At 47.7% G+C, this 26,544-nt stretch overlaps 1 protein-coding gene across 1 annotated transcript in view; it reads left to right on the plus strand.

The window, feature by feature from the left end:
* Kcnj6 (potassium inwardly rectifying channel subfamily J member 6) overlaps positions 1 to 26,544 on the plus strand; it is a 241,910-nt gene that overhangs the window by 143,987 nt on the left and 71,379 nt on the right. The window contains 2 exon segments of the mRNA XM_032900377.1: positions 12,908 to 13,804; positions 13,807 to 13,827. Coding sequence (XP_032756268.1) covers positions 12,908 to 13,804; positions 13,807 to 13,827 — 918 coding nt within the window.

Genomic DNA, 26,544 nt, shown 5'->3' on the forward strand with positions numbered 1-26,544 from the left:
TCTCTACCAATCATAAATCGTGTCAATTCTAGAAAGCACCTGAACTGTGTATGCCTTACTCTTCATGTGTAAGACTGGTCATCACTTCCTGTGGTTACCACTTCCTGCGGCCATCACTTCCTGTGATCAGCACTTCTGGGCCTGTCCAGTGCTTGATGTGGAATAGATGTTTGCTCAAGGTTGACTTTCTTCTTTCCTTTCTCAAGCATTTCCACTTCCTCTGTGAAGCCTTCACCGATGACTTCAGCCACTGCTGACTTCGGTTTTTTATGCGCTAGAACATCCGTGGGCTCTCGACCACAGCGTAGAATGCAACCACACGGGGCTTTGTGCAAGTTCTGTGTCACCAGGCCCCACTCTGAGTTTCCAGATGGGTCTTTCCATCTGTGTCTTAGACTGTTTCTGGGTTTCACACAATTTCCAGGGCAATCTTGAATTTATAAAATTAGTGACTATTCTACTTAGAAATGGTGCCCTCCTAGGACAGACTAGGGAGCAAATGCCACCATGTGTTCGTGTCTGTGTTTGACAATTCGCTTATTTCTCATGGTCGCTCCTCAATGAAGAGGTTGGCTTGGCTTGGCTTGGCTTGGCTTGGCTTGGATTGGGTTGGGTTGGGTTGATTCAGCTCTATTCTGGTTGGTTCGGTTCAGCTCAGTTTGAGAGAGAGAGTCTTATATACAGCTTGGCTGGCCTGGAACTTACGATGCCCCCAGATGCCCCCACAGAAGTCTCATCTTCCTCAGCCTCCCAAGTCCTTGCACACAGGAATTAGCAGGACAGTCTCCCTAGTCCCATTCCTGAGCCTCAGAGGTAGAAGTGGCCTGGACAGATACACACAGCTCCAGAACAGGATTCCTGTCAGCCCGGCTAGCACACTAGCCTGCCTCCACACATGCATTATATCCTTTGAGTCTTACAGCAGCTCAGCAGGTGGACACCCTACCTCTTCTTGAAGGCTGTGGGACGGTCCCAGTGTCAGAGAGCAATGGAGATTCCCCAGGTCCATGCACATGCACGCATACAAGCCTACACACACAAAACACACACACACACACACACACACACACACACACACACACACACACACACACACACCAGATTCAGCTAGGATGGCCTTCTTGCTCTGGGAAGGAAGCCACCAATACCAGGGTCCCCAGGGACAAAACAAGCCTGCAGCAGCTTCCTTCTAAAAACACAGGAAGGTGGTGACTACAGACTGTGTCCCAGGAAACCCCATCTCCTGGTTGCCTGCACCCTCAATTTCTGTATGCTGAATAACAAAAAAAGAAGGGGAAAGTCTACTGACGCCCACAGCTCAAGAAAGGATGCTAGCCCTTATGGAGCCATAGTGAAATCACCCAGGGTATCCTTCCTGTGAGCAGACCTGGGGCCATGAGGGGTGGGAAGTTTGGCTGACGAACACCAAGTTTGGGTCCTCTGGCTTCTCAGCCAGGCAATGACAACTTGCCCAATGGACTGGTGCTCCTGAGACTCCCAAAGGTTCTTGCTGCAGCCTGAGTCCTGAGATGACTTTCAAAGAAAATTCACTGTGTCGCCTGTCTCTTTCATCCAGCCCCAGGTGAGCTGTCATTTAGCTCCCTCAGGTAATAACTACACTTCACACTAAGTCAACAGCAGTGTTCTGACCTTACATTCTAAATTTACATCCACGTCCTGGGACACACAGCCCCAAGCTAAGTTTCTAACAGACCCCTTTGCCCTTTGGCGGCTGCCGCAAGTCCCCACTGCGAGATAAGACTCACTTTATCACACACAGCTGTGACTTTAAACTTAAGCACCTGTCTAGACTTCTGATTATAATCGTCTGCCAAGGTCACCCAAGCCCGAGGTGCAGGACACTCTTTGAAAGCCATTTCACCTTCACACGGTATGCCGGACAGAACGGACAAGCAAGAGACAAGCATTATCAGCAACCCTGCAGGGTGAGATCCTGATAAGGATGCCAGGCTGGAAACCCAGCATCAGAGAAGGAATGGCCTTAAAGCTCGGGTGTACCTGTAGACGCAGCTCAGAGAAGTCACTTCTCCCTACCTCTAGACACAGCTCAGAGTAGCCGCTTCTCCCTGTGTGTCTGGGTCAAGGCGGCGATCATCTCTCTCTCTCTCTCCTCATGACCCTCTCTGCTTTATATAACCAACATTCTCTGTATGCCTAGGCGCATGGGGGCCTGGTTAGAATTTGGAGAGCACAGGGAAGAAGGAAAAAGAGCAGGCTGCCCTCTACCCTCTGTGGTGCCACAGTTCTTCACAAACTTTTCCCGGGGTGAGACGGGGAACCCACCTCCTAAGGGAGGCTCGCTTCCAATTCCTGTTTGTTTTGCTAACACATCTTCCCTTTTGTAATAAAGAACTTACCACTATGCCTGTTTTTGTGTACTCACGTGTGCAGGTGTGCACGGGATGTTTTCATGGGTCACACGGAAACCAAAGGGCACTGCCAGGTATCCTCTGGATGACTCTCCACCCTGCAGCCTGAGACTTGTGAACCTGGGGATCATTAATTCAGTTAGGCTGCCAAAGACATCTTCCTGTCTCTGCCCCACCCCTGGGCTTACAGGCAGGCACCACCATTCTCAGTTTTGTTTAGCCTTTTCAAAGGCGTGTTGGGGATCTGAACTTGGGTCCTTGAACTTCCATGGCCAGTTCTTTAGTGGCCGAGTCACCTCTGCACTCTGGCTGTGTCTAAGGGCGCCCCTTGAGTGCAGACCCTCTAGGCCTCTGTCACCACCATCCAGCTCTAGAACTTGTCCATTTCCTCACACAGAACCTCTGCACTGGCTGAGACAGCAGTGCACCAGCCCAACCCAACACCCCCCATGCTGCTCTCTCTCTCGGAGTGATTGCTGTAAGGGACTGCTTCTGCCGTGATAGACTGGGGACTTGTCCGTGTTTGTTCTCTTATGACTGACTTCTGTTTGCAGAAAGTCCTCAAGGCTCATCCGTGCTTCAGAATTTCCCTTCTCCTTGAACCCAGTGGCATTGCACTATGTGCTAAGCCACACTCGCTTGGTCCACTCTTCTGCCCATAAGCTCTACCTGGGGGTACTGTGAGCAAACATCACAGTGCTCCTGTGACTCAGGGTATGGCTAGGCAGCCCATGAAATACACTCTCTAAACAGAGCCAACATGGGGTCCCTGCCTAAGGGAAATGTCCCCAGTGTTCCGTTGTCCCACAACCTAGGCATCCCACAACTTAGGCTCTGTCTCAGCTGGCAAACATACCAAGGCCTGTCCCTTCACAGACCCGCGTGACCCAAGTCCATGCTCACACACCAGTCCCTCCAGCTTTCTCTGCCTCTCGTTGCTTCATCCCCACCACCCCTCCCGGCCTCAGACTTCTCACTCTGTACACTATAACCTGGCTCAGACCTGCCCCTCCGTCTGTACATCCCTAGTGTTCACTTCCTGTGGAAACAACCACATGGTACTGTGATCTGAGACCTCTAAAGTCACAGAAACCTGTTTTCTCTGAGTCCTGGGGGTCAGAGTTCCAAGTTAAGGCATAAACAGGGTGGTGCTCCCTCTGCAAGCTGAAAGGTGGCCAGATGCTCTCATGACCGTGACTGACCACTCTGCCAACTCTCGACCTCCACCCTCATGGTTTCTGCTGTGCCCTGCCCCTTGTGAGACATCTAATTGGGTGTGGATTCTGACCTAGCCCAATTCAACTTCACCATGTCCCTTAAACTACTCAATTCCCCAAAGACCCTTTCCTGGGTAAGATCACATTTCCAGGCTTGGGGTGGCCATGAGTTTGGGGAGGACACTCTTCAACCCACACCAAAGAACCCTGATCACCAAGTGCAATGGGCTGTCTTCATATCTTATACAACCCATATTGGGAATGATAAAATCAAAAGAAAAAAACCACACTGATTCTTTTAAGGGAAAGAAAAATATTAAGGGAACTATTCAGAAAAGTTGAAAGAGAAAGTAAACACCCGCACAGACTCGCAGCTCAGAAACCGATCAAAAGCCTTATTTTAGATGTTCTTCTATGTACACACAACGCACTCTCACAAACACACAAATGCTATTGTAAGAAAGCAACATGTGCAAAGTGGGCGTGTGTTTCTGAATCTGCGTCTCCCCTCAGCGCTGTGTGAAGACCGTTAGCCAGGTCACGCTGCTCCCTCATTCCCTCAGAGATTGTGCTGGAGGCCTGCTGCATGGGCGAGGCCCTCTTGCCAGGGCCAGAGGGTCACGTCTCCCATGCTGGGGCTGGAAAAAACTGTGGGAAAGCAAGACTAAGGAACAGTGACAGAATTCTGGGAGGCAGTGGGCGGGACTTTAAGTGTCAGCCACCTTGGAAAGATGATCAGTTACAGACCCTAGAAGACTATAATACATAGCAAACTCTTTAGTTACAACCACAGGATAGACTGTTGCCGTTATATGCAACAGTGTTTCATGAGGGCTGTTGAAAGACAATGGGGCCAACATACAATATTTACTGTTAATCTTGGTTTGCTTCTTTTTTTAAATGTTGTTTTATTTGCTTTGCTTTTGCTTTGCAGTGGCTCATCAGCACACCCTGAACTTTTTGCCTCTGTATATTTCTTCTCTCAAAAATGTCTTATCCACTCTCTGTCACCACATTTCTGGATAACTGCGCTTTCAAAAGGGGGGGGGCGTGCACACTGCGTTTTGCAAATATTTTTCCTGGTTTTATCCTCTTATGTTTTTTAATAGACTTTTAAATTTTTATGTTGCCAAAAATGTCAATTTTTAGTGGAGCTCCTAAATTCCTAATGTAGCTTTAAAAGGGGACTTCTCAACTCTTGGTGTTACTTGTAAAAATAACATCTTCCACACTTATGGCTGTAGTTTCATGTTTTGCATTCAAATCTTTGATCTGTCTAGAATTCACTGTGATGTCTAAATAGAGAAGAATCTCTCTGCAGTCCAAGTGGGCCACCACTGTCCCAAGCATGTGCCATATGGGACCCCTGAATGCTGTTTGCTGTCCTGCATCCTGTGGTACCCATCCAGCCTCCTGCCAAGCCCCTCCGCCTCAAGCATGTGCCAGCCCCTGCCCAGCCCTTCCTCTGGGTTCTTAATGTAACTATTTTCCAGGTTCTGTACCTCTTCTCACTCCTTGATCTCTAATTCATTTTCTGCTCACTTAGCACAGCCCTTCCCCACAACTTAACATCCGCACCTCTCCAGTCACACAAATGGGTAACTTCCGGGTCCACGGCCTGCCTTCACCCCATGCTCTTTCCAGACAGGTCACCTGGTTGTCTTCAGATGCTTCAAACTGAAACAGCCCCATCCTCTCCTTACCTGCTGTTTCTGTAACTACTGCCCACACATACACAGGTACATACCCAATCACTGTACACACACACACACACACACACACACACACACACACACAGCCCCCAAATATCCTCACTACCCTATATACACACATACTTCACACATACACTCACACATACACACTCACTGCCCATACACATTGACTGCCCACACACACTTACTGCACACACACACTCACTAGACACATTTTCACTGCACATATGCTGAACACACACACTGCATATACACATACACTCACATACATAAACATTCACTCACTGCCTACACAGTCACACAGATAAGCTCACTCACTATCACACACACACACACACACACACACACACACACACACACACACACACACACACTTGTTCCCAGGTTCTGTTGGTTCTGCCTCTTCTTCTGCCCCAGACCATGGCCACATTGTGACTTCTTTCTTAATTCAATCATTCTTCTGGAGCATCCCTCTAATACAGGACTTTGCGATCCCAATAGTTTTCCATTTTGTGAGGTTTACAGAAAGGGAGGAAAAAGAGGAAGGGAAAGGAGGAGAAAGGGAGGGGGAAGTAAAGAAAGAGGGGGAAGAAAGGAAGGGGAGGGAGAAATGGAGGGAGGAAGGACAAACACTTTCCCTCTGACCAGAGCATCTTTCTTCTGAAGTTTCTGACATTTCTTCACTCCCTTGGAACTCAGCAGCAGGTCTCATGTGGCAAGATGTCTAACTTTTCACTATTGACAAGTCCTAAGAGACGGCCCTGCTTTATTTGAGGGTTGGGGCTGCAACGGGGGAAGAACTCTGGTGACCAGTACCTTTGAGACCTCTAGGCATTCTCCGAAGTGTGGGGACTATTTTTAAGGAAGTCCTACTGTGGTAAAGTATACACAATGTTAAATTTAACACTTAAGCCAATTTAGACGCACAATTCAGGGATACAGAGTGCAGTGTGCCGTTCTGAAATCACCCTTGCTGGCCGTCCCTGCAACTTTCTTTCATCCTGAACAAATAACTCCAGCTCCTGCCATGTGCCGTTCTAGCCTCTGGCTCCCCATATTTCCTCGTAGAAGGAGGGGGGGTCACGTTGTTTGCAATTTGGCATCTGTCTTCCATCAATCAGCATGATGTCCTCAAGGTCACTCACAGCGCAGCTCTGTCAGACTTGCCTTTCCTTTGAGTGAATTTGCCTCCCGTGTGCTTATCCATTTGGAACTGCTGGGAAATGGTCATCGTCATCTCTGCCTCTCTGCTTTTGTGGATGAGGCTTTCGAGAAGGTCAACACCCAAGCTACCACCTGCGCCCTTCCTTTCCGTTCTGTTGGGTTCCTATCTCAAAGCTGCACTGCTGGACCAGTGATCAGTCCAGAGCTTGGTTAATGGGTTTTTTTTGGGGGGGTGGGAATTACCTGCCTGTCTGTCTGTAGACTATGTATGTGCCTTGTCCTGGATGAGGCCAGGAGAGGGCATCAGATCCCCTGGAAGTAGAGTTACAGATGGGCGTGAGCCACCGTGAAGATGCTGGGACTTGAGCCCAGGTCCTCTGCTGAGCCATCTCTCCAGCTCCATTACCTTCCCTTTCTGAGCAACCAGCACGGTGTCTTCCATGGTGGCTATAGGAGCTCCCATTCTTATCAGCAATGTATGTGGGCTCCTCAGAAATGCGTGTGTTCTTTCTTCCTTTGTAGACACGAATGGATTGGTGTCTCGTTATGGTTTTGATTTGCATTTTCCTAATGCCTCGCAGCTGAATGTTGCTCATGGCTTGTTGGTCATTTGTGCACCTCGTTTAGAAAAATGTCTCCAGCTCTTTGCCCATTTCCGAATGGGTTGGTTCATGGGTTTCCAGCTATAAGAGGTTCCTTGTGTCTCCTTACTACTAATGCCCTGTAGAATGCACTGTTGGAACACACCCTCTCCCATTCTGTGGGGTGTCTACCTTTTTGTTCAGCAAGGCATGTTCCTCAGGAAAGGAGCCACATTCCTGGAGTCCTGAACCTGGGCCGGCCTGGCTGGATCAGTGTGCTTGTTGCTTATCCTCTTCCTGACAACACTGGGAGAGCCCCCTTCCAGACTAACAGTCCCAGATGTCCTCCTCCTGCAAGCCCAATCAACCATTCACTGATACTGCGAGTTCCTATAGGGCCCACCTCTATGAGGAACATGCGTCTGGCAGTCAGGGAGCAGAGAGATCATATTTTATCTGGGGATGGAGGGTAAGGACTATACAACCTCAAGCTCCACCCTATCCCCAATTGTGTACTTTCTCCAACAAGACTGCACTTCCTAAAGGTCCTATATCACCTTTCCAAACATTGTCTCTACCTGTGAACCAAGTGTTCAAACACTTGAGTCGGTGGGAACATTTCTCCTTCGCACAGCTCAAAAGATACTGTTTACATCCTGGGCCGTGCAAAGATGCAGAAGAAACGTTCCCTGACCCAGCTGCAGCTTGCACTGCCACACAGCTTGGAGTGCTCTGGAAATGTCACTCAGATCATCCCTCAAACACACACAGGCATCGTAAGAGAAGGAACTGTTAGATGCCACCAATGGGGCCTCCTCCTGTAATTCCTCTGAGCACATCTGCACATGGTCACGTGGGCACTGCTCACAGCTGCAGTGGTCCCTTCTCCCTGGACATGGTTCCTGTGATGTCACAGGCACAGTCATGTAGCTGTCCCTGGTCCCATTCGTAGCCCACCCTGTACTGTACTCTCCTGGGCTTTGCCCTTCCCCTGAGCACCCAGGCTCCAACATGAGCCTCTTCTCTCCCAGCATTGTCCTCTCTGGTTCTTCTTTCAACCCTGTGAGGTTTCTGCCCACTCCCCAGTATTCCATGATGTGCATGGCCAATACCAATACCTCTGGCCTCAAAGGAAGGAGCCCCACCAAGGCAACGTTCTCACCACAAGCCCAGGGAGACCTGACTCCCTTTGCTTGTTTTTGAATTCACTGAAGTAGAGCATCCACACGTTCCCCACCACTAAGCAGAGCATTCAATTAACCACATGCTAGCTCCGGAACATAAACACATGCATTCCATTCCTGCCTTTCTTCAGTCTTTCTCTTAACTACTCCCTGCCTGGTAACTCTTCCGTCTTCTTAGAGGCAGTGTGTGTTCCCCGGCTGTAAACGTAGAGATCTACTTGATAGCAGAGCTAAATGTATAATGACCAACCCAGCCCTGGTTTTTCTTGCCCCTAGACGGACAACAGCTCTTCATACTGTTCAGGACTTCTGTGACCTCCATACCATAGGAAAGGCAAAAACCATACGTAAGAGAAGACATTGTCTACTGTTTAAAACCTTAGTCCTAAAAGTCATACCCCACTCTAGATAGAGCATGACTGACACGGAGACCACCTAAACACCAGGCGGCAGGACTCTGTGGCACAGAAACAGTAGAAACACAGCCGAGTCACATATCATCAACTAGGCTAAGCCGTTACTGGGTCCCCAGCTAGCTGCTGCCTGACTCAAGTCAGAAGGAGGCAGCACTAAGCAGAGGTGACCAGACTGTCACACAGGACACAGCAAGTCTTCATCTATGTGGGGGTGAGGCACCTAATGCTCTGTCCTCATTGATGAATGATGGATGTAATTTTTAAATAGAATTGATTTTCCTCTGATGTTCAAGCATCTCGGTGAGCTCTGAGTCCAGGCCTCGGTCAAAGCCTTTCTCAAACGATAGGCAAATCTGTGCAGGACAGGGTAGAGCATGGTCAAGGCTAAGGCAGAATAGGAAGACAGACAAGTCCGTCCTTGGTCCTCCCTTAGCTGTCCATCCGGTGTCTGTAGCATCTCACAGGGCCTTGACAGTTCCTGAAGAGACACCAAGACCATAATCCACGAATCCGAGTGTTATCAAAATGAGAGGGGACAAGTGTGACATCCAGGTCAGTGGGTTTTAGGTTAACTGAGCAAGTGAATTCACTGACTGGGTCTTCATTGGCTGTGGTTTTTAGCTCTCTCGAAGCCTGCGTGTTTGAGCTTGGTCCAGTCATAAAGGCTTCCCACTCTATAGACATCTGCTCTGTGTTTATGACAAAAGTGTTGAGGGCACACGGAGGGATAAGAGGAAAATGCACCCTGATCTTCAATAGGGGTGATGGTTGTCAACCTGACACGGTCTAGAACTGCCTAGAAGAAAAGCCTCTGGAACTCCTAGACTTGAGTAATTGGGGCAGATACCCACCCTACCCCTGGACAACTCATCTTATGGGTTGGGGGGTCATGAAAGCAAAAAAGCAGCCAATATGAGGCTCCATATAGGGAGAAAGGCAATGACATGAGTACTCATCCGCTTCCTGAGACAGGCCGTGTAACCAGCACCACCAGCTTCTGCCATTGCCTTCCCCACTGTGATGGAGCCTACACTCAAACTGTGAGCCAAGATTAACCCCTTCCTCCCTGGAGTGCTTTTGTTGGGTGTCTTGTCACAGTAATGAGAAAAGTAATTTAAAACAAAAGGTAACAATTGAGAGCCCAGGAGCCCTGAATACAAAGAGAATGGGGATGTGCTCCTCACCCCCAAGGAGTCAGCAGACAGTGTCACCAGGCTGCCAGAGCACTCTCAGATCCTCAGCCTTTCAGCGAGGGTCCTCCATTCACCATGAAGCCCTGGAGCAAAGCCACTGAGTCACAAATGGGGAGAGGCAGCTTCCAGGTGGCCACCATCCCCTCCAGTGTGTCAGCATAGAAAATCCCAGAAGACAGTAGCAAATAAACAAACCCTCTCTTTCCACCCCAGGACGCAGAGAGGTAAAGGTTCAGAGCGGCCATGGATCACACCTGTCAGTGGTCCAGACTTCGGTATGCTTTAGGCCTGCTGGGGTCTCTGTGAGCTTGCAAACAAAGCCTTCCCAGACTGTGGCAGTTTGATCTCAGTGGCCAACCACATAGAGTCTTATTTAGAGGCCACTAGGAAGGGTGAACAGTAAAAACTCAGGGGAAATCCTCCAGGACCAAAAGCATCCTCTTGTATTAGGACTTGGCCGGGGGCTCGATGAGACCCTCCACCCACATACCTTAACCAGCCGTGGGCCTCCCTGCTCCTCCACTCCAGCCTCTATACCATTTGGGGTGGGAAACATATTTTCCTGTTTAAAACTGAAGGGCCGGGGTTGGGGATTTAGCTCAGCGGTAGAGCGCTTGCTTAGCAAGCGCAAGGCCCTGGGTTCGGTCCCCAGCTCCGAAAAAAAGAAAAAAAAAAACAAAACTGAAGGGCCATTGGGGCTAATGATCTAAAGAACAAAGCTATCAAGTCACCCAGTCAGCTCTATAGATCTGGTGCTTCCTCAGATAGAAATTGAGGGGGAAAAAAAAATCCATGCGATTGAATTTAAAGGGGACTAACTGACCACAAGCAAGGTTGATCCATGAGTGGGTACCACTTAAGTCCCAGCTCTGGCTGTTTGCTTATTCAGATGGGTGACGGTTTCTCACCAGACCTCGCTTCTTCCTAAACCAAGAGGGAAACTCAGTCACAGCTAGCAAATGCCTAGCTCAACTGAAGGGCCATAGTGAAAACCTTGGGGAGAGACTTCTCATAAAACTTTCAGCAGCTCCAAAATCACTGGCTAAACAAGCCACTGCAGACATTAAAGGCTTCTATGCATTTAATAGCAGAGTGTGCTATAAAATTCCCTTTGCACTCCGCAACTGAGAGAGCGTTCTTAATGCATTGCTAACCGGTACATTCTTCAGGAAGGCCATCAGAAAGAAATAACTCCACATGCCAAAGTACAGATGCTCAGAGCTGAGGCAGAAAGCGAACCAAACGTGTGAGTACACAGAGAGAGAACGTTTCTCCACGCTTCTTTTTTAACCTTGGCATTGGATCAACTGTTGAGGCATGAGCCATGCATCCTCACCCGCAAAATCCAGGAAAATGTTTAAGCCCTGAAGTTTGAACAGTACCTCAAGAACTTGCTCAAACCGCTTACCCTGAATACAAAGAGTAATAAAGCAATTTACTGCAAACGTATGTTTAAGGACATACCATGTAGGCTCCTGACACCTGTGAGGTTTCATTTCCCCTTGTAATGACCCCACAAGAAATGTGCATTTGGGCAGTGGATTTGCCAGTTCAAGCTGTCATAACAACGGGTTTGTGGAGATCTCTCTCTCTCTCTCTCTCTCTCTCTCTCTCTCTCTCTCTCTCTCTCTCTCTCTCCCTTTTCCTCCCTCCCTCCCTCTCTCTCTCCCTCTGTGTGCACATGTGTCTGTCTTTTGCTCTGTGTGGCCTTCTACTTTTCATGTGTATCCTGGTGTCTCTTCTAAGGGCGTGGGTTGTATTAACTTAGTCCTTGCTCAGCTTGTAATTATCTCTTTGAAGCTTGTATTCGTGACTTCTCTCATTGCTGGGACAGAACACCTAGGGAAAGCAACTTAAGGAATGAAGTTTCTTTCAGCTCAGAGTTTTAAGGCCTGACAGCCAGAGTGTGAGGCGGTCGGCAACATTGTATCCCACTCATGTAACATTGTATCCCACTCAGCAGAGGGAGATAAGTGTCCACACTTGCTGTGGGAACCTCTCCAACCCCAATATGACGGTGCAAAGAAAACACGATTGGATTAGTATGAGTACAAGCTCATGCCTAGACTGGGCAGATCTACCACTCCATATCCTATTCCCCAGCTGTGAAATCCCTCATAACTTTCGGTTTCTCCATGCCATGTGCTTCAGCTTCAACTTCCTCCTTCTCTTCCGACCCCCTCTCTCTCCTCCTCTTCCTCCAACTTCCCTTTCCCTACCCAATCACTGGCTCTCACCTTTATTTTGCAAATTAAATGGGGAGAAGGTTCTGATGAAGTCACCTGAGTCCTGACTAGGCAGCCATCCTTGGGGCAGCAAAATTAGCATCAAAATACAGATAACTCCAGGGCAAACCACAACGCACACTTGACTTGCTTTCTCCCTCCTTCTATTTATTCAGTATGGGTCCCAGAACAGGGAAAATGGTGCCCACATTCACAGCAGACCTCGGCCCCTCAGTTGAATCTTTCTGGAAACATCCTATAGATATACCCAGAGATGTGTTTCCAAGGTAATTCTAAATCTAAGCAAGTTGACAAAATAAACTACCAAAAGGTTCAGTCCCTAGAGACATTCACACTGGATAATCAGGCTTCTCTTGTATGTTTGGGGACATCACTGTTCAGTTCATAACAGGTGGACATGCGCAGAGTAACTCAGCCAGGACTGTTTGAGTCCCAAGGCTCCTCTGGAAGGAGCCTGAAGCCTCTCCCATGCTTCAGCCCCTCAGATACAGGTATTCCTCCATGAGAGCAGGCACAGTGAGGCAAGAGGCCAATGCTACAGCTCTGAGCTTCAACCTGGTGGGCTGGGTGGCAAAGGACTTGTACATGCTGGATCTCAGCACCTAGAAGTCAACTAAGAGCTGTCCAGATGGTACTGAGTGAGATTGGTTCTGTTAACCTAGTTCATCAGTGCAAAAGTGGGTTTCCTGCCACAGACTAAGTATGTGATTCTATTACCTGAGGAGACAAAAAACAAAACACAAAACAAAACAAGCAAGCAAAGCATCTCATTTGGACTCTCTCTTTTTCCCTTCAAACTGACAGCTAATGTCCTGGAGGGGGATTCCATGGACCAAGACGTGGAAAGCCCGGTGGCCATTCACCAGCCAAAGTTGCCTAAGCAGGCCAGGGATGACCTGCCAAGACACATCAGCCGAGACAGGACCAAAAGGAAAATCCAGAGGTACGTGAGGAAGGATGGGAAGTGTAACGTCCACCACGGCAACGTGCGGGAGACGTACCGATACCTGACGGACATCTTCACCACCCTGGTGGACCTAAAGTGGAGATTCAACCTATTGATCTTTGTCATGGTCTACACAGTGACGTGGCTTTTCTTTGGGATGATCTGGTGGCTAATTGCATACATCCGGGGAGATATGGACCACATAGAGGACCCCTCGTGGACTCCCTGTGTTACCAACCTCAACGGGTTTGTCTCCGCTTTTTTATTCTCAATAGAGACAGAAACCACCATTGGTTATGGCTACAGGGTCATCACGGACAAGTGCCCAGAAGGAATTATTCTCCTCTTAATCCAGTCCGTGTTGGGGTCCATTGTCAACGCCTTCATGGTAGGATGTATGTTTGTGAAAATATCCCAACCCAAGAAGAGGGCAGAGACCCTGGTCTTTTCCACCCATGCGGTAATCTCCATGCGGGATGGGAAACTATGCCTGATGTTCCGGGTAGGGGACTTGAGGAATTCCCACATTGTGGAGGCCTCCATCAGAGCCAAGTTGATCAAGTCCAAACAGACTTCAGAGGGGGAGTTCATTCCCCTCAACCAGACGGATATCAACGTAGGGTACTACACCGGGGATGATCGACTCTTTCTTGTGTCGCCGCTCATTATTAGCCATGAAATTAACCAACAGAGTCCCTTCTGGGAGATCTCCAAAGCCCAGCTGCCTAAAGAGGAACTGGAGATTGTGGTCATCCTGGAGGAATGGTGGAAGCCACAGGTAGGATGGGTTTTATCCCGGGTTATCTGTGGGAAATGCAATCAAGACTCTCTGGTGTGAAATACTGTGCCTGCCTGTCCTCTGACTCTGACCTTAAATACATGTTCTGGGATGTCTAGCCATTTGCTTTTCAATTTTCCTAAATTTAAGATCTGGTTGGTGATGTGGTTGTTGTTGCTTTTATATGTATAAGAGTTTCGCCTGCATGTATGTAGTATGTATATATGTGTGTGTGTATGTATGTATGTATTATGTATGTATGTATGTATGTGTGGCATGTTCATGCCTGGTGCCCATTGAGGCCAGACGAGGCCAAATTCCCTAGAACTGGAGTGACAAAACAGTTGAGGCTCCGTGTAGGTGCTGGAAACTGAACCAGGGTCCTCTGTGTGCACTAAACTGTTGGGCCACCTCTCCAGCTCCCCATTTACCTTCTTTAAAGCTATTTAGAAAACAAATTAATGATGAATTTTAACATATCTTAAACTTCTGAATACTTAATGAAATTAGATTTTGACCTGTGTCTGAGACTTATTTTGAATGACTTTAGAGCATTTCTTATTTAAATATTTGTAGCTATTTGTTATCAAGCCAAAAGGGAAAGAGTTAAACCTTTGAAAAAATAAGTGAGGGGGGAAAAGGCCTTAATTAAACTGCTATTTATTCCCTTTCTTTGGCTATCTTTCATAAGACCCATAGAACTGTTGGTTTTCCCTGTATTAAGTGTCTCTCTACACTTGACCCTCCCAACCCTTAGCAGATATTTCCTTTCCAGGAGAAAGGGAAAAGAACTAAAGGTCTGGTCCTCAGAATCCCGTGGACCTTTCTGGAGGCAGCACTAGTCATGGGCATGTCGTTAGAGATGTAACATGTAACGTGTTCTCAGGGTTTGGGAAATGGCTCTTTGCTTGTCTTTGCCCAAATGTAAATTTCACATGTGCTCCACATTCTGAGAACAAAGCTCGTCCCGCCCACATTTATTTATTTATTTATTGGTAGTATACTTCAAAATAGTCAGAAGCCTTGAATGGAGCCACAGACCTTCGAATGTTTGAATCCAACCCCTGATTCACCAGTTCTGAGCCAGAAGTCTTCGGCGTAAAGCTCTAGGGTGGTCTGTGTCCTGGGAAAATGTATTCTCTGTGGGTTGGTCCAATTCTCCATTAACCTGGTATCCTTTCAGAAGGGGAGTCCCTGGTCCTGCGCTTCTGTCTCCCTATCTCCTGTACCAACAGGAGGCAGAGCCACAACTCCGACCAAGTAGTTCTTATGGGGAAGGAACAACTTTTCCAATAAATTTTTAAAGTTCAACAAACTGAAAATGTGAGTCTCAGTGGTCCTGGACTTCCCTTTCCACAGAACAAATAGAATTTTAAAGAAAAGTAATATACACTTGGCCATCTGCATCTAAAGAATCCATATTCATGGATTCTACCAACCATGGATTCAGCACATTTTTTTTAAATGCGGTACTGATGCCAGGCAGTAGTGGCTCACACTCGAACTCAGGGAGCAGAGGCAGGCAGGTCGCTGTGAGTTCAAAGCCAGCCCAGTCTACAGAGTAAGTTCCAGGACAACCAGGGCTACACAGAGAAAACCCTGTCTCAACAAACAAGACAAGAAGCATCTGGTATCAGACACTTTCCTGTTTACTGACGTCATTTCCTAAATAATGCGGTATAAATACTTATGTAGCTTTGTATTATAAGTAATCTAAAGAAGACCTAAAGTGTGTGGATGAGTGTGGTGTCTATGTGAACACAACTGTTTTATAAGAGGGCCTTTTGGATGTGAGGATCTGGGTATCTTTGGGGGACCCTGGCCTCTGGATATGAGAAACAGCTGCATGTTTATCTCACTCCTGCTTGGAGCCAGGCACAGGCTGAAGTGGGAGTGAGAAAGGAACTCTCTCTGGGGGAGCTGCTTCAGTCAGCCCTGGGGAAGGAAAGACTGTTGCTTACTTCTGAGTCACAAGCTCTGGGTTCCTCTGGCTTCAGTCTGGATTTTGCATAGGAACATTGGCTTGAATTTTTTATGTTCTCCTAAGGTAATAATTGACTAAAGCAGGGGGGAAAGGAGGGAGAAGAAAGGCGAGGAGGGAGAGAGAAAAGATGGAAAGAAAAATGAAGAGAAGAGGGAGGAGAGGAGGAAGGGAGAGGGGAGGGGAAGGGGGAAGGAATAAATGAGAGAGGAGGGGGAGAAGGAGAGACGGAGAGAGGGAGGGGAGGGAGAGGGAGGGGAAAGGAACAGATGAGAGAGGAGGGGGGAGGAGGAGAGGAGGGAGAGGAAGAAGGAGGGGGAGAGGGAAGGGACAGATGAGAAAGGAAGGGGAGGAGGAGAGAGAGGGGGGAAGAACAGATAAGAGAGGAGAGGGAGGAGGAGGGGGAAGGAACAGATAAGAGAGGAGGGGAGGAGGAGGGGGGAAGAGGAGGAGAGGAGGGGAGAGGAGGAGGGGAGCAGATGAGAGAGGAGAGGAGGAAGAGAATGAAGTAGGAGAGGAAGGGTGAGGAAAGGGACAGTTGGGGAAGGCGCCCCCTTGAGAAAGTGAGCCCTGTCACTGTCCAGCAGACCAGCAGCCTGGTCTGCACCCTGGGGGAGCACAGGGACTTGGAATCCGCCCGCCTAGTGGTGTCTGCGGAGTCACAGCCTTCCACAGAACGTGCTGGCCCTCACCGTGTTCCCTTCCCACTGGACAGGACTTGAGGATGGTCGGTAGGTAAATCTTACCCGTTTCTGACCTGTGTGTACAGGAAGGGAATCCATGCCTCTGGCTCCCAGTGCTAACCCCATCTCCAATCAGCAGCAGCCAAGCTATGCCCTCCCTCCAAATATAAATGAATCTGAGCAGGGAAATCACGTTTGCACTGTCCCTAGGGTAGGCCTTGTCTTTCTGATGACAGCTTGTACAGAACAAGACTATCCGCAGCGAGAAACATCCTCTTTATGATAATTAACAGTGAGACTTGCCTAGGAGCACGCTTGCCTTTCTGAGGGTTCTTACCCATACCTGGGAAGTTGCCAGCAAAGAAAATCAGATCTACTTCTCATGAGAAAAGGCAACCAGTATTGATTTTTTAATATATTTTAAATATATATACATGTACATATTTATATATGTGTGAGTAGTATATATGCATATATATAGTTTCCTAATGTGGTTAGTAGAGGAAATGGTGTTCTAGAATGTTCTACGGACATTTGGGAGCCGGACATGTCTTGGACCTTTCCACAGGGGCTTCATACAGTTCAGTCCTCCCCACCCACCCAAACACATAACTTCTGCAGGGCACGTTCTTTAAAAATGAAAACCACAATTGGGATTTACGAGCAATACAAGGGAGGAAAAAATTCTAAGGAGGAAAAAAAAGCAGTGTCTCAAAGCAACAGAAAAAGAAAACTGTGTGAACCTTGGGAAAAGGAATTAAGAGGGTTCAGATTATTCACTGGAGTGCAGGGATGGAAGTCAGGAACCAGAGTGTACTGGCCCAGAACAGCTTCAAGACAAGAGCTCAAGACTTCTCTCGACACTGTCCCCACTGGCCCAGAGAGATGGCTCAGTAGTTAAGAGAACTGGATGCTCTTCCAGAGGTCCCAAGCCCAGTTCTCAGCACCCACTGAGATAGTGGATCATAACCGCCTGTAATTCTGGTTGCTGGGGATCCAGCGCCCTCTTCAGGCCTCCAACTATACTGCATGCATGTAGTCTATAGACCCATGCACGTAAGATAAAATAATAATTCTGGAAAAAGTTATAAAAAGCCTGTTTCCCCTGGCCGTGAACAACTGTGTCCAGGGTCTATATTAATGAGTCTGTACAAGCAGAATCACACTCCATCAGTAATCAACATAACCATTCTCTTTCTTATTTTTCCCTTGGAATTCCACACGTGTATACAATATATTTCGATCACAGCCAATGCCCACTCTCCCTCACTCCGACTCCTAACGTTTTGTCCAGTTTGACTCTTTCAGTGACCTACTTGAGTCTAAATAGAGCTATCATCGCTGAAGCTTGAGAGTCCGCAGCCCTGAAAAGAACTGGTCTTCTCTTCCCAACCACCGTCAACTGCCAAAAACTCCTTAACTGGAGAAGGGACTTGTGAGCCCTGCCCCCTCTGCGCTGGACTGTTGACTGGCTAGATCCTGTGCAGGTTTTGTGTCACAGCCTCTGTGAGCTTGTGAGTGCTGTCACGTCCAGGAGACATTGTTTCATGGCTCTCCTCCCTGACCACTGCCTCCCACAATCTTTCCACTCCCTCTTCCAGAATGTTCTGAACCTTGCTGGGGCAGCATAGGGCAGTGGGGGGGATGTCCTGTTTGTGGCAGAGCACCTCATTCATTCATTCTCTGAGCTTGGACATCAACATGCCCTTTCTATAATGCACACCCTGGGCAACCTTGACAATAGCATATTCTAGAGACCCGCGTTGTCTTGACGTGATCTGAAGCGCCGAGGCCTGGAGTCTGCTGGGAGCTCTGCTAGTGAGACAGGCAGCAATTGCTTAGTGGGAACCTTATGTTCCAATACCAGTTGCACTACAGACGACAATTCCATTGTAGAAAATTAAAACCAAGGGGCCTGGGGGGTGTGGCCTACTTGCCTATCACACTGGAGACTCTGGATTGGATTCCCCAGCACCACATAAAATTGGGTATGGTGACACATGCCTGTGATCCTAACACCCCTACAGCAGAAGCTGAAGGATCAGAAGTTCAAGGTCATCCAAAGCTAGACAGACAGACAGACAGACCCTTGGAGGCAGGAAGCAACCCTTGTCTGTCCTTAATGCTTGAAGGGATCCCATCAAAATCCAACTGACACTCATAAAGGACAGGCACACATTCTCCAAAGACTGTTTTATCCTGGTCCTGCCTGCCGTCCGGGAGGGGCGGGGTTAGAGGCAACCTCCCAAGAACCTTCTAGTCATGTGAGTCTATTTTTGAACATAAATCAAACCCTGGAAAATTCTGGCATCAGCCACCCAGACACCCCAGAGCTGGCTGTGTGTCATCTGCAAATATATTTTTGAAGGGCCCTTTATGTCCCCGACGCATGGGCAATTTTGAGGTAGTGATGTTTACAGAAGGTTTCTTAGCTACGTAAACAGACACGCTCAGCAGCTGTGGTAAATGTGCGTTAAAATAGTGGGGCATTCATACAGACTGTTATTTATAGAGGGCAAATGGGCCTCACAGCTAGATGACAGCCACGCAGCGCTGGGCTCAGAGCCAGCCAATGCCTCTCTGTAGCCTTTCTGATTGAACTTCCATATTTACCCCCAGCCATTATGCAGCTATGCCAGGCAGCCTGGCCCAGCACCCTGAGTGAGTGCCTCGGCTGCACAATCCTGCACTATTCTGCACAATCCTGCACGGAGTCTTGTTGGGTTTGGGCTTTATACTTTTTTTTTAATTTTGAAAACTGTACAAGTGACAGAAAAAAAATGAGTCAAACACTATCATAAATCCATGGGTACCTGCCATCGCTTTCTGATAACTGTCAGTTCAGGGCCAAACACGTTATATCCTAATATTCTCCAGCACCACAGATTGTCACTATAAATGTCTTAGTCCTTTTCTACAGGAGATAAGGAAAAAAACAAATATAGTATGTTTTGCTTGGTTGATAGTTGATTGATGGTTAATCGATTAGTTGGTTGATTAGTTAAGAGGGGCAGTGTACACACCATAGCATAGGTGTGGAGATCAAAGGATGCTCACGGGAGACTCAGAGGATAGAACTCAGGTCCTCAAGCTTAGTAGCAGACACCTTTCCTACCAAGTGATCTCACTGGTACAGGTCTCTTTAAATAGAACCATGAGCACTGAGCATGGCTCAGGGAGGTGGCTTCACATGTCGAGCTGAGCTCAGGTCTTCAGAACACACATAAAGCTGAGTGTAATAGTATTACATCATTAATCCCAGGACTCCTAAAGCCACCTGGGAGAGGAGAGGAGAACCCCACTGATCTCAGGGACTAGCCTAATGTATATGCAGAGAAACAACAGAGACAACCTGACTCAAACAGAATAGGAGATGGGGACAAGCCCGGTGCCGTGAATCCATATGCAGCACTTGTGCACGTGCACACTCTCGCACACTTGTGCACACATATACACACATACAAACATACAGATATACACACATGCACACTCTCACACTCGTGCACACATACACAGACAGGCATACATATACATATTCATGCACACACATGCATGTGCACACACAGACATATACATATGCACACACATGCACGCACACACACACACACACACACACATGCACACACACAAGGTTTATTCAGTACAGTTAAGGAAGCTCTTTTTACAGCCCTTCAGTCTTTTACCTCATTTTCCATCTGCGATTTTGGTTTCTTCCCTAGAAGTTTTTCCCAGTGAAGAGAACTCACAAAATGTTCAAACAGTGCATAGAAAACTGAATAGAAAAACCAGAGAAATTAGAGCCCAGGAAGGGGATAACTATATACTACCCCATGTCAGTCCTTCCATGTCTGCAGATCCTGCATTTAAAGAGTCAATACATGGTGACTAAAAATATTTAAGAAAAAAATACATCTGTTCTAAACAGGCAGAGACAACTTCTTGTCGTCATTATGCACTATACAGTATAGATGCTATTTCTGTGCCATTGACATTACGGGAGGTATTATAAGCAGTCTAGAGGATATTTAACATACGGGAAGATATGTATAGATTCTATGCAAATTCTATACCAAAATATGTTTCTATGTTAATGTATTTATGAGGACTTGAGCACCTGTGGATACGGGCAGCTCCAAGGTCCCCAGAAGCAATTCCTCATGGGTACCAAGGGGCAGTGTGCAGACAGGGCATCAGAAATCACTGTTCATGTTACTAAGGAGGCCAGGAAGCTCTGGAAATGGGGGAAGACAAGCTGTTCCACCCCCTCATGACGCATTCATGTAGAAAGACTGCAGACAAATCATACCACAGAGCATGGGGCTTCTGAGACAAAATACTTACCCAGCCCTTGACTTAAGGATGAGGAAAGGGGGGCTCCAAGTGCAAGACTATGATGTGGCTGAGGTGAGGCAGTCACTTGAAGGGCAAATTTCTGGGGGCCCAGAGGCTGATGTTGGTGGCAAGCCCTCTGAGTTCATTTCTGGGTATGGGCAGTGCTGTGGCTCTCAGGAATTCTGTAGAGAAACGGGCCCAAAAGAGTGAGAAGAGTGAGCTAGCATTTAATTGTGGGTACTTCAGGCATCTCCGATCGATACACTTGTATCCTTTCTCGGTTTCTCTTTAAGTTTCCTTTGTTGGTTTCCCAACTTAATCAATTCTCTTTAAAATCCCTGATGAGATTTGTAACAACCATATATTAAAACAAGATGTGTTGTTGCACGGCAGTTCTGAAATGGAAATCAAGGAATGTCTAGAACAGCACCCCGGGAGACCCCCATGCTGCTGGGTCTTGGTTGCAAGAACTGTTTTTACTTGCTGTAATCGAAACGCCAGTCTGCTCCGAGAGGAGAGGAAATGAGACTCAGAGTCTTAAGACCAGCAGGGCTGATTTCGTACGCTCTTCCCAGGGTCCATCACCCCAGCCCCCACAATGCCCAGCTCTTAGTCCCCGCCTTTTTTTTTTTTTTTGGACTCTCTATACTTACTCCAACCTGGGCAAGCCAGTATACCCAGACTCACCATTTGGTCTTGTTTCTTTTAGAGCTGTAAGCCCAGTGACCTCATCTGGGAGGAAAGTTAAGCAATAAAATCTGAAATGCTAAACACTGGGGTGGAAACCTCTGCAGAGAAAGCACGGCTGGGAAGTCCCTAGAGAGAGAGAGTAGGGAAATCACAAAGGTCAGAGTCTTACTTCTGAACCTGGAAAAATCCGTCTGTCTGTCTGTGCATGGTTCAACTCCTCTGCCAAGGACTTCTTTCCAAGATGCTGGTATTGGCTATCCCAGGAGTGACTCTGGCGTTATATAAGCCAATGGTGCTGCCCCAGAATAGGGCAAAGTCTTTGGTCTTCAACATCTGGGGAGCCTGCGACCTCGCTCCCTGTGCGAAGTGAGGCTATGGAGACTTAGGCTTGCTCACTTCCTGTCCTAAAAGCAAAGCATTTTAAAAAACCTAGCATGTTCACTGCCATTTCTCAGGCTGGGGAGAAGGCTTGGTCCATTAAAGAAAGCTTAACCTGGACCGCTAGAGTCCATGTAAAAGGGCAGGTCTGGTCATCCACAACAGTCATCCCAGAGCTTGGAAGTGAGGCAGGCATGTTCCCAGGGCTCACTGGTGGTCCTGATGAGAGGCCCTGTCTACAAAAGATCGGTAGGTGACTCCTAAAATGACACCCAAGTTCGCCCTCTGCCCCCGCCCCCTGTACACGCCTGCACGCACGCAGGCATCAGAACTGTACACACTCGCAATTACAAGCAAGACAAATTCTCACACTTCAGAAGAAGGCACTGAGAGAATTCCACAGTTCAAAGAGTTTGGAGCCAAGATTAGCCATTGATGATTTGGGTTGAAAAGACTAAAACACTGGATGAAACATTTCATTAGTAAGATACCTTACCTGAAAATTATGACTCTTCTTTCTGCAAACGGACCCTGCAGAGATCCACAAAGAGATGCCCAGAGACCGTTAGTGATGGTCACATGATACACACGATGTGGACTCTAACCCAAGGCCTCGTCAACGCTAATCCAGATGCTGCCGGTGTGCTTATCTTACAAAGAAAGATCTGCACCCCTCCCCTCAGAGGCGGGTGTCAAACACCACAGTGGCTCTAATTACCATGTCTTTAAGTCAGGGGAGTTTTATTATTTCCAGTGAGCGCTGAGTGCTGACAGTGGATTACCAGTGAAGCAATTCAACCTGACAATTCCTAACCACTCAGAAGAGGATCGCTGGGGGGAAACGACATGAATTATTTATGTGTAAACATGCGCGTACATTCGCCCAAACAGCTCGATAGCCAGGAGTGGCCGTTAGCCCTGCCCTGGCATCCATTTACAACCCTGTCTGTTATATTAATTACGCAGCTAGCTTCTTTCTCAAAAATAATATCCCTGAGCCATGGAACTACTCATCTGTGTCCTCTTAATCCCATCCCACAATTGCATCATTCACTGGGCTTGCCTCAGTTTCCTCAACTCTAAAATGGGAATTGGTGATGCTGCTTCCCACCAAGTATGGACTCCCACCAGGTTGGATCATTTCCTCCCCACAGACCACACGGTGAAGCACAATAAGGAACAAAGTTTTGTAGGGGGGCAGAGGGGAAGACCCCGTCCTCACAAGCACCTCCATTGTTTCCAGGGACTTTGAGGCTTGGGCAGAATGGCAGATGATCCCCTGTGAAGGTGCTCTGAAGAGTCAATGTGAAAAGTATTGACTGATGTATGCCCGTCCACAAGCCAAGGTGGCCTCTGCCCTGGTCACCTACCGTGAGTTATAAACTGGTGATATTTGAAGTAAGAAGGAACACTGGAGCTGGCCAGAAAGGACTCTGCAGTCCCATAAATAGCAACATTCATCACTACAATGCCTGCCAAAGGTGGCCGTGAGTGTAGATCACCCTCGGATCTTCTGAGGACAGCGGGGACAGGACAAACTACCTCAGAGTAGAGTCTCCAGCTCCCTGTTCCGCTTCTAAGTTTTGCGAGATTTTTGAGGCCATCTCCCATGATCCCTGTTTGTGCTGTTAACTTAACCAAATCATTTTGAATTCCATGAACCTCCGAAGTGTACACTTAATTCTACAATGTCGACGGCATATTTGCATACGGAAGAGTGATATCGACACCGTGTCAGTCCGCTTTGGCCATGTCGTGCTGCGGTAACAAATAGACCCAGGGGCTTTAAACAGTAAAGGTTTGTTTCATTCACAAGACATGTTCTTTGCAGCTCTGTCTACACCCTTGGTCACTGCAAGATGCAGGCTGAAAGAAGGAGTTCCCACATAGGACAGGCCATTCTCCCATGAAGGGAAGATGGAGGAATGGGGAACACCTCACCTTGATTTGTTAGTCAGAGAAAGTGCTATGGCAGGGCCTGGTGTCTGCAGAATGGCACAAAAGAACTCTCTCGTGGGGATTTGGAAAAAAAGAAGTAACTGAGACCATTGTTTTAATCTACCACAAATCCCCTTGGAGTTTTGAAAAATGGTATCTGGAGTTGAAAACTTTTTGTGAAAACAGTGGTCCTTAGTTCATCCCTCAGATGGACGTGGATCCCAGACCAGAAGATCTAGGATTGTGCTTTCCCCATTCCCACTGATCCGAGGCCAGAGGGCTCAGCAGCTCCACCAACAGAAGCAGAAATGGTGTGCTGGGTTCTTGACAAACCTACAAGCCACTGGGTGACAGACCTGCCCACTTTGGGTTCTCATGGCACCATGAGCCCTCTGCCAGTCTGAATCCTTGACTGGCTCTGTGTAGCCGACTCCTTGCCAAGTCACCGAGGACACGAAGCAGAGCTAAGTGATAACGTTCCACGGAGCAGAGCAACTGAGATTCCGGTTGTTTGTTACCATGGCAAATGCAGCCTGCCTTGCCTGAGACAAAATGTCACGATGACACTTTGACAGTGGGCCGTGGCGTACGCCAAGCACACCAGACTCGCCAGGAAGGGAGTTTGCAGCTAGCATCCTTGCAAAACGTCTTCTTCCTGCTGTGAATTCGTTCTTCCCCTGGGAAGACTTTAACACCAAACAAGCTGATTTTAATCTCTCCCCACTCTTGCACATTGCTGTCTGGGCACATCACACGCCTTAGCTTTATCATAGCTTTTTTCCCCCATAGGTTCACACTTGCAAGCCTTTGTGATGGGACCTGGTACACGCTCACCGTGTGGTTCCACATAATCTCCGATCTTCGCTGCTGTCAAGCACTTGGCAACGGCTGGCTGCCATTTTTTACATCTACTTGAGGAAATGTGTGTGCCTACATGGTGGCTCATGTGTGGAAGTCAAAGGAGAGCTGGTCAGTTCTCTCGATCCTGAGAATCAAACTCAGGTCACCAGGCTCGGCGGCGCATGCTCTACCTGCTGAGCCAACGCACAGCCCCTGGGTTGTTTCAGTAGATGTCTCCTGTGGTTCCTTTTCAGACCTTAAAACACTCTGAAATCCTAAGGCCGTTCCCACTTGACAAATGGCGAAGGTTGCCTCTTGGATGAGGAGGTGAAGTCGAACCGACCACTGAGGTAGTAAATCAAGGGCAGACCTCAGGGCATCCCCCTCCCACCCATCTGCAATTTATTACTGAGCCAGCAACCATGCCTGACGCTGGGTTTCCTCTTAGCTGGTAACTTTCCTGCCCTAAGCCTACAGGCCTGACCAAGGGAAGCGGCCGGGATGACCCAGGGCTGGGAAGACTGCACAGAGGGTGAAGTGTTTGCCTTAGGAGCATGAGGACCTGGGATTGCTCTCCCAGAAACCTTGTTTTTAAAAGCATGGTGGCGTGTGTGTGTGTGTGTGTGTGTGTGTGTATAAAATCCTAGTGCTGGCAAATGGACTGAGTGGCCAGAGTGGCAGTTACAGACCTCGCTGCAAAGATGTGGGTGACAGGTTCCTCAGGAACATCTAAGGTTGTTTTCTAAACTCCACTCTCACACACTCACACTCATGCACTTACACACACACTCAAACTCACATGCAAACACTCACACACACATACACACACTTACAGTCATATACTCACATACATTCTCACATACTCATACACGTACTCACCCACACTCATTCACACACACACACATGCACACATATTCACACTCACATATTCATGCTCACACACACTCATACATACATACATATACTCATACACGTACTCACCCACACTCATTCACACACACACACATGCACACATATTCACACTCACATATTCATGCTCACACACACTCATACATACATACATACACTCACACACCCATACACATACTCACACACACTCACACTCATACATACTCATTCATGCACTCACACACACACACTTACACTCACATGCACACACACCACACATACACATGCAGTCATATACCCTCATACTCACTCAAACACATAATTATGCACTCATACACACACATGCTCATACACTCATATACACACTCACACACACTCATGCATTCATATACACACTCACACACATGTACACACACTCTTACACATAGTAATGTGCAGGCACACACACATAGGCATACAGAAAATAAAAGAATAAATTTATAAATGTAAAACAAAGGCAGTCCACTGGCCTTTTCTTCCAGGTCTAACCAGGCAGGTCTATGTTATTGCCTTGTGAGTATACCAGCAGAAGCTCTGGCCAGTCTGAACCAGTGTGGCTTCCGTAATGCCACATATGATCCACGATGCAACCAAGAAGCCAGCTGACAAATCACAGGGAAGGAAAAGTGAAAACCCAATGCTAAGAAAAGAACAATCAATTGTAGGAAGAATCAATTTTAAATCTGGATTCCCTGCCAGAAAGCAAAATAGTAATGACATCAATTTAGGCCAGGCTAGCTCAGCTTGCCTGAGGTTTCCACTTCACTGTGGAACACTAGTCAGAGCCCTCTGTGGGAGGAGGAGGATGGTAGTGATAGTGAGGGTGGTGATGATGATGATGATGGTGAAGGTGGTGGTGATGGTGGTTATGGTGGTAGTGGTGGTGATGGTGGTGATTATGATAATGGTTGTGATGGTGGTGGTATTGATGATGATGGTGGTGGTGGT

Source organism: Rattus rattus, chromosome 4 (genome assembly GCF_011064425.1).
Source record: "Rattus rattus isolate New Zealand chromosome 4, Rrattus_CSIRO_v1, whole genome shotgun sequence".
Taxonomy (NCBI): Eukaryota; Metazoa; Chordata; class Mammalia; order Rodentia; family Muridae; genus Rattus; species Rattus rattus.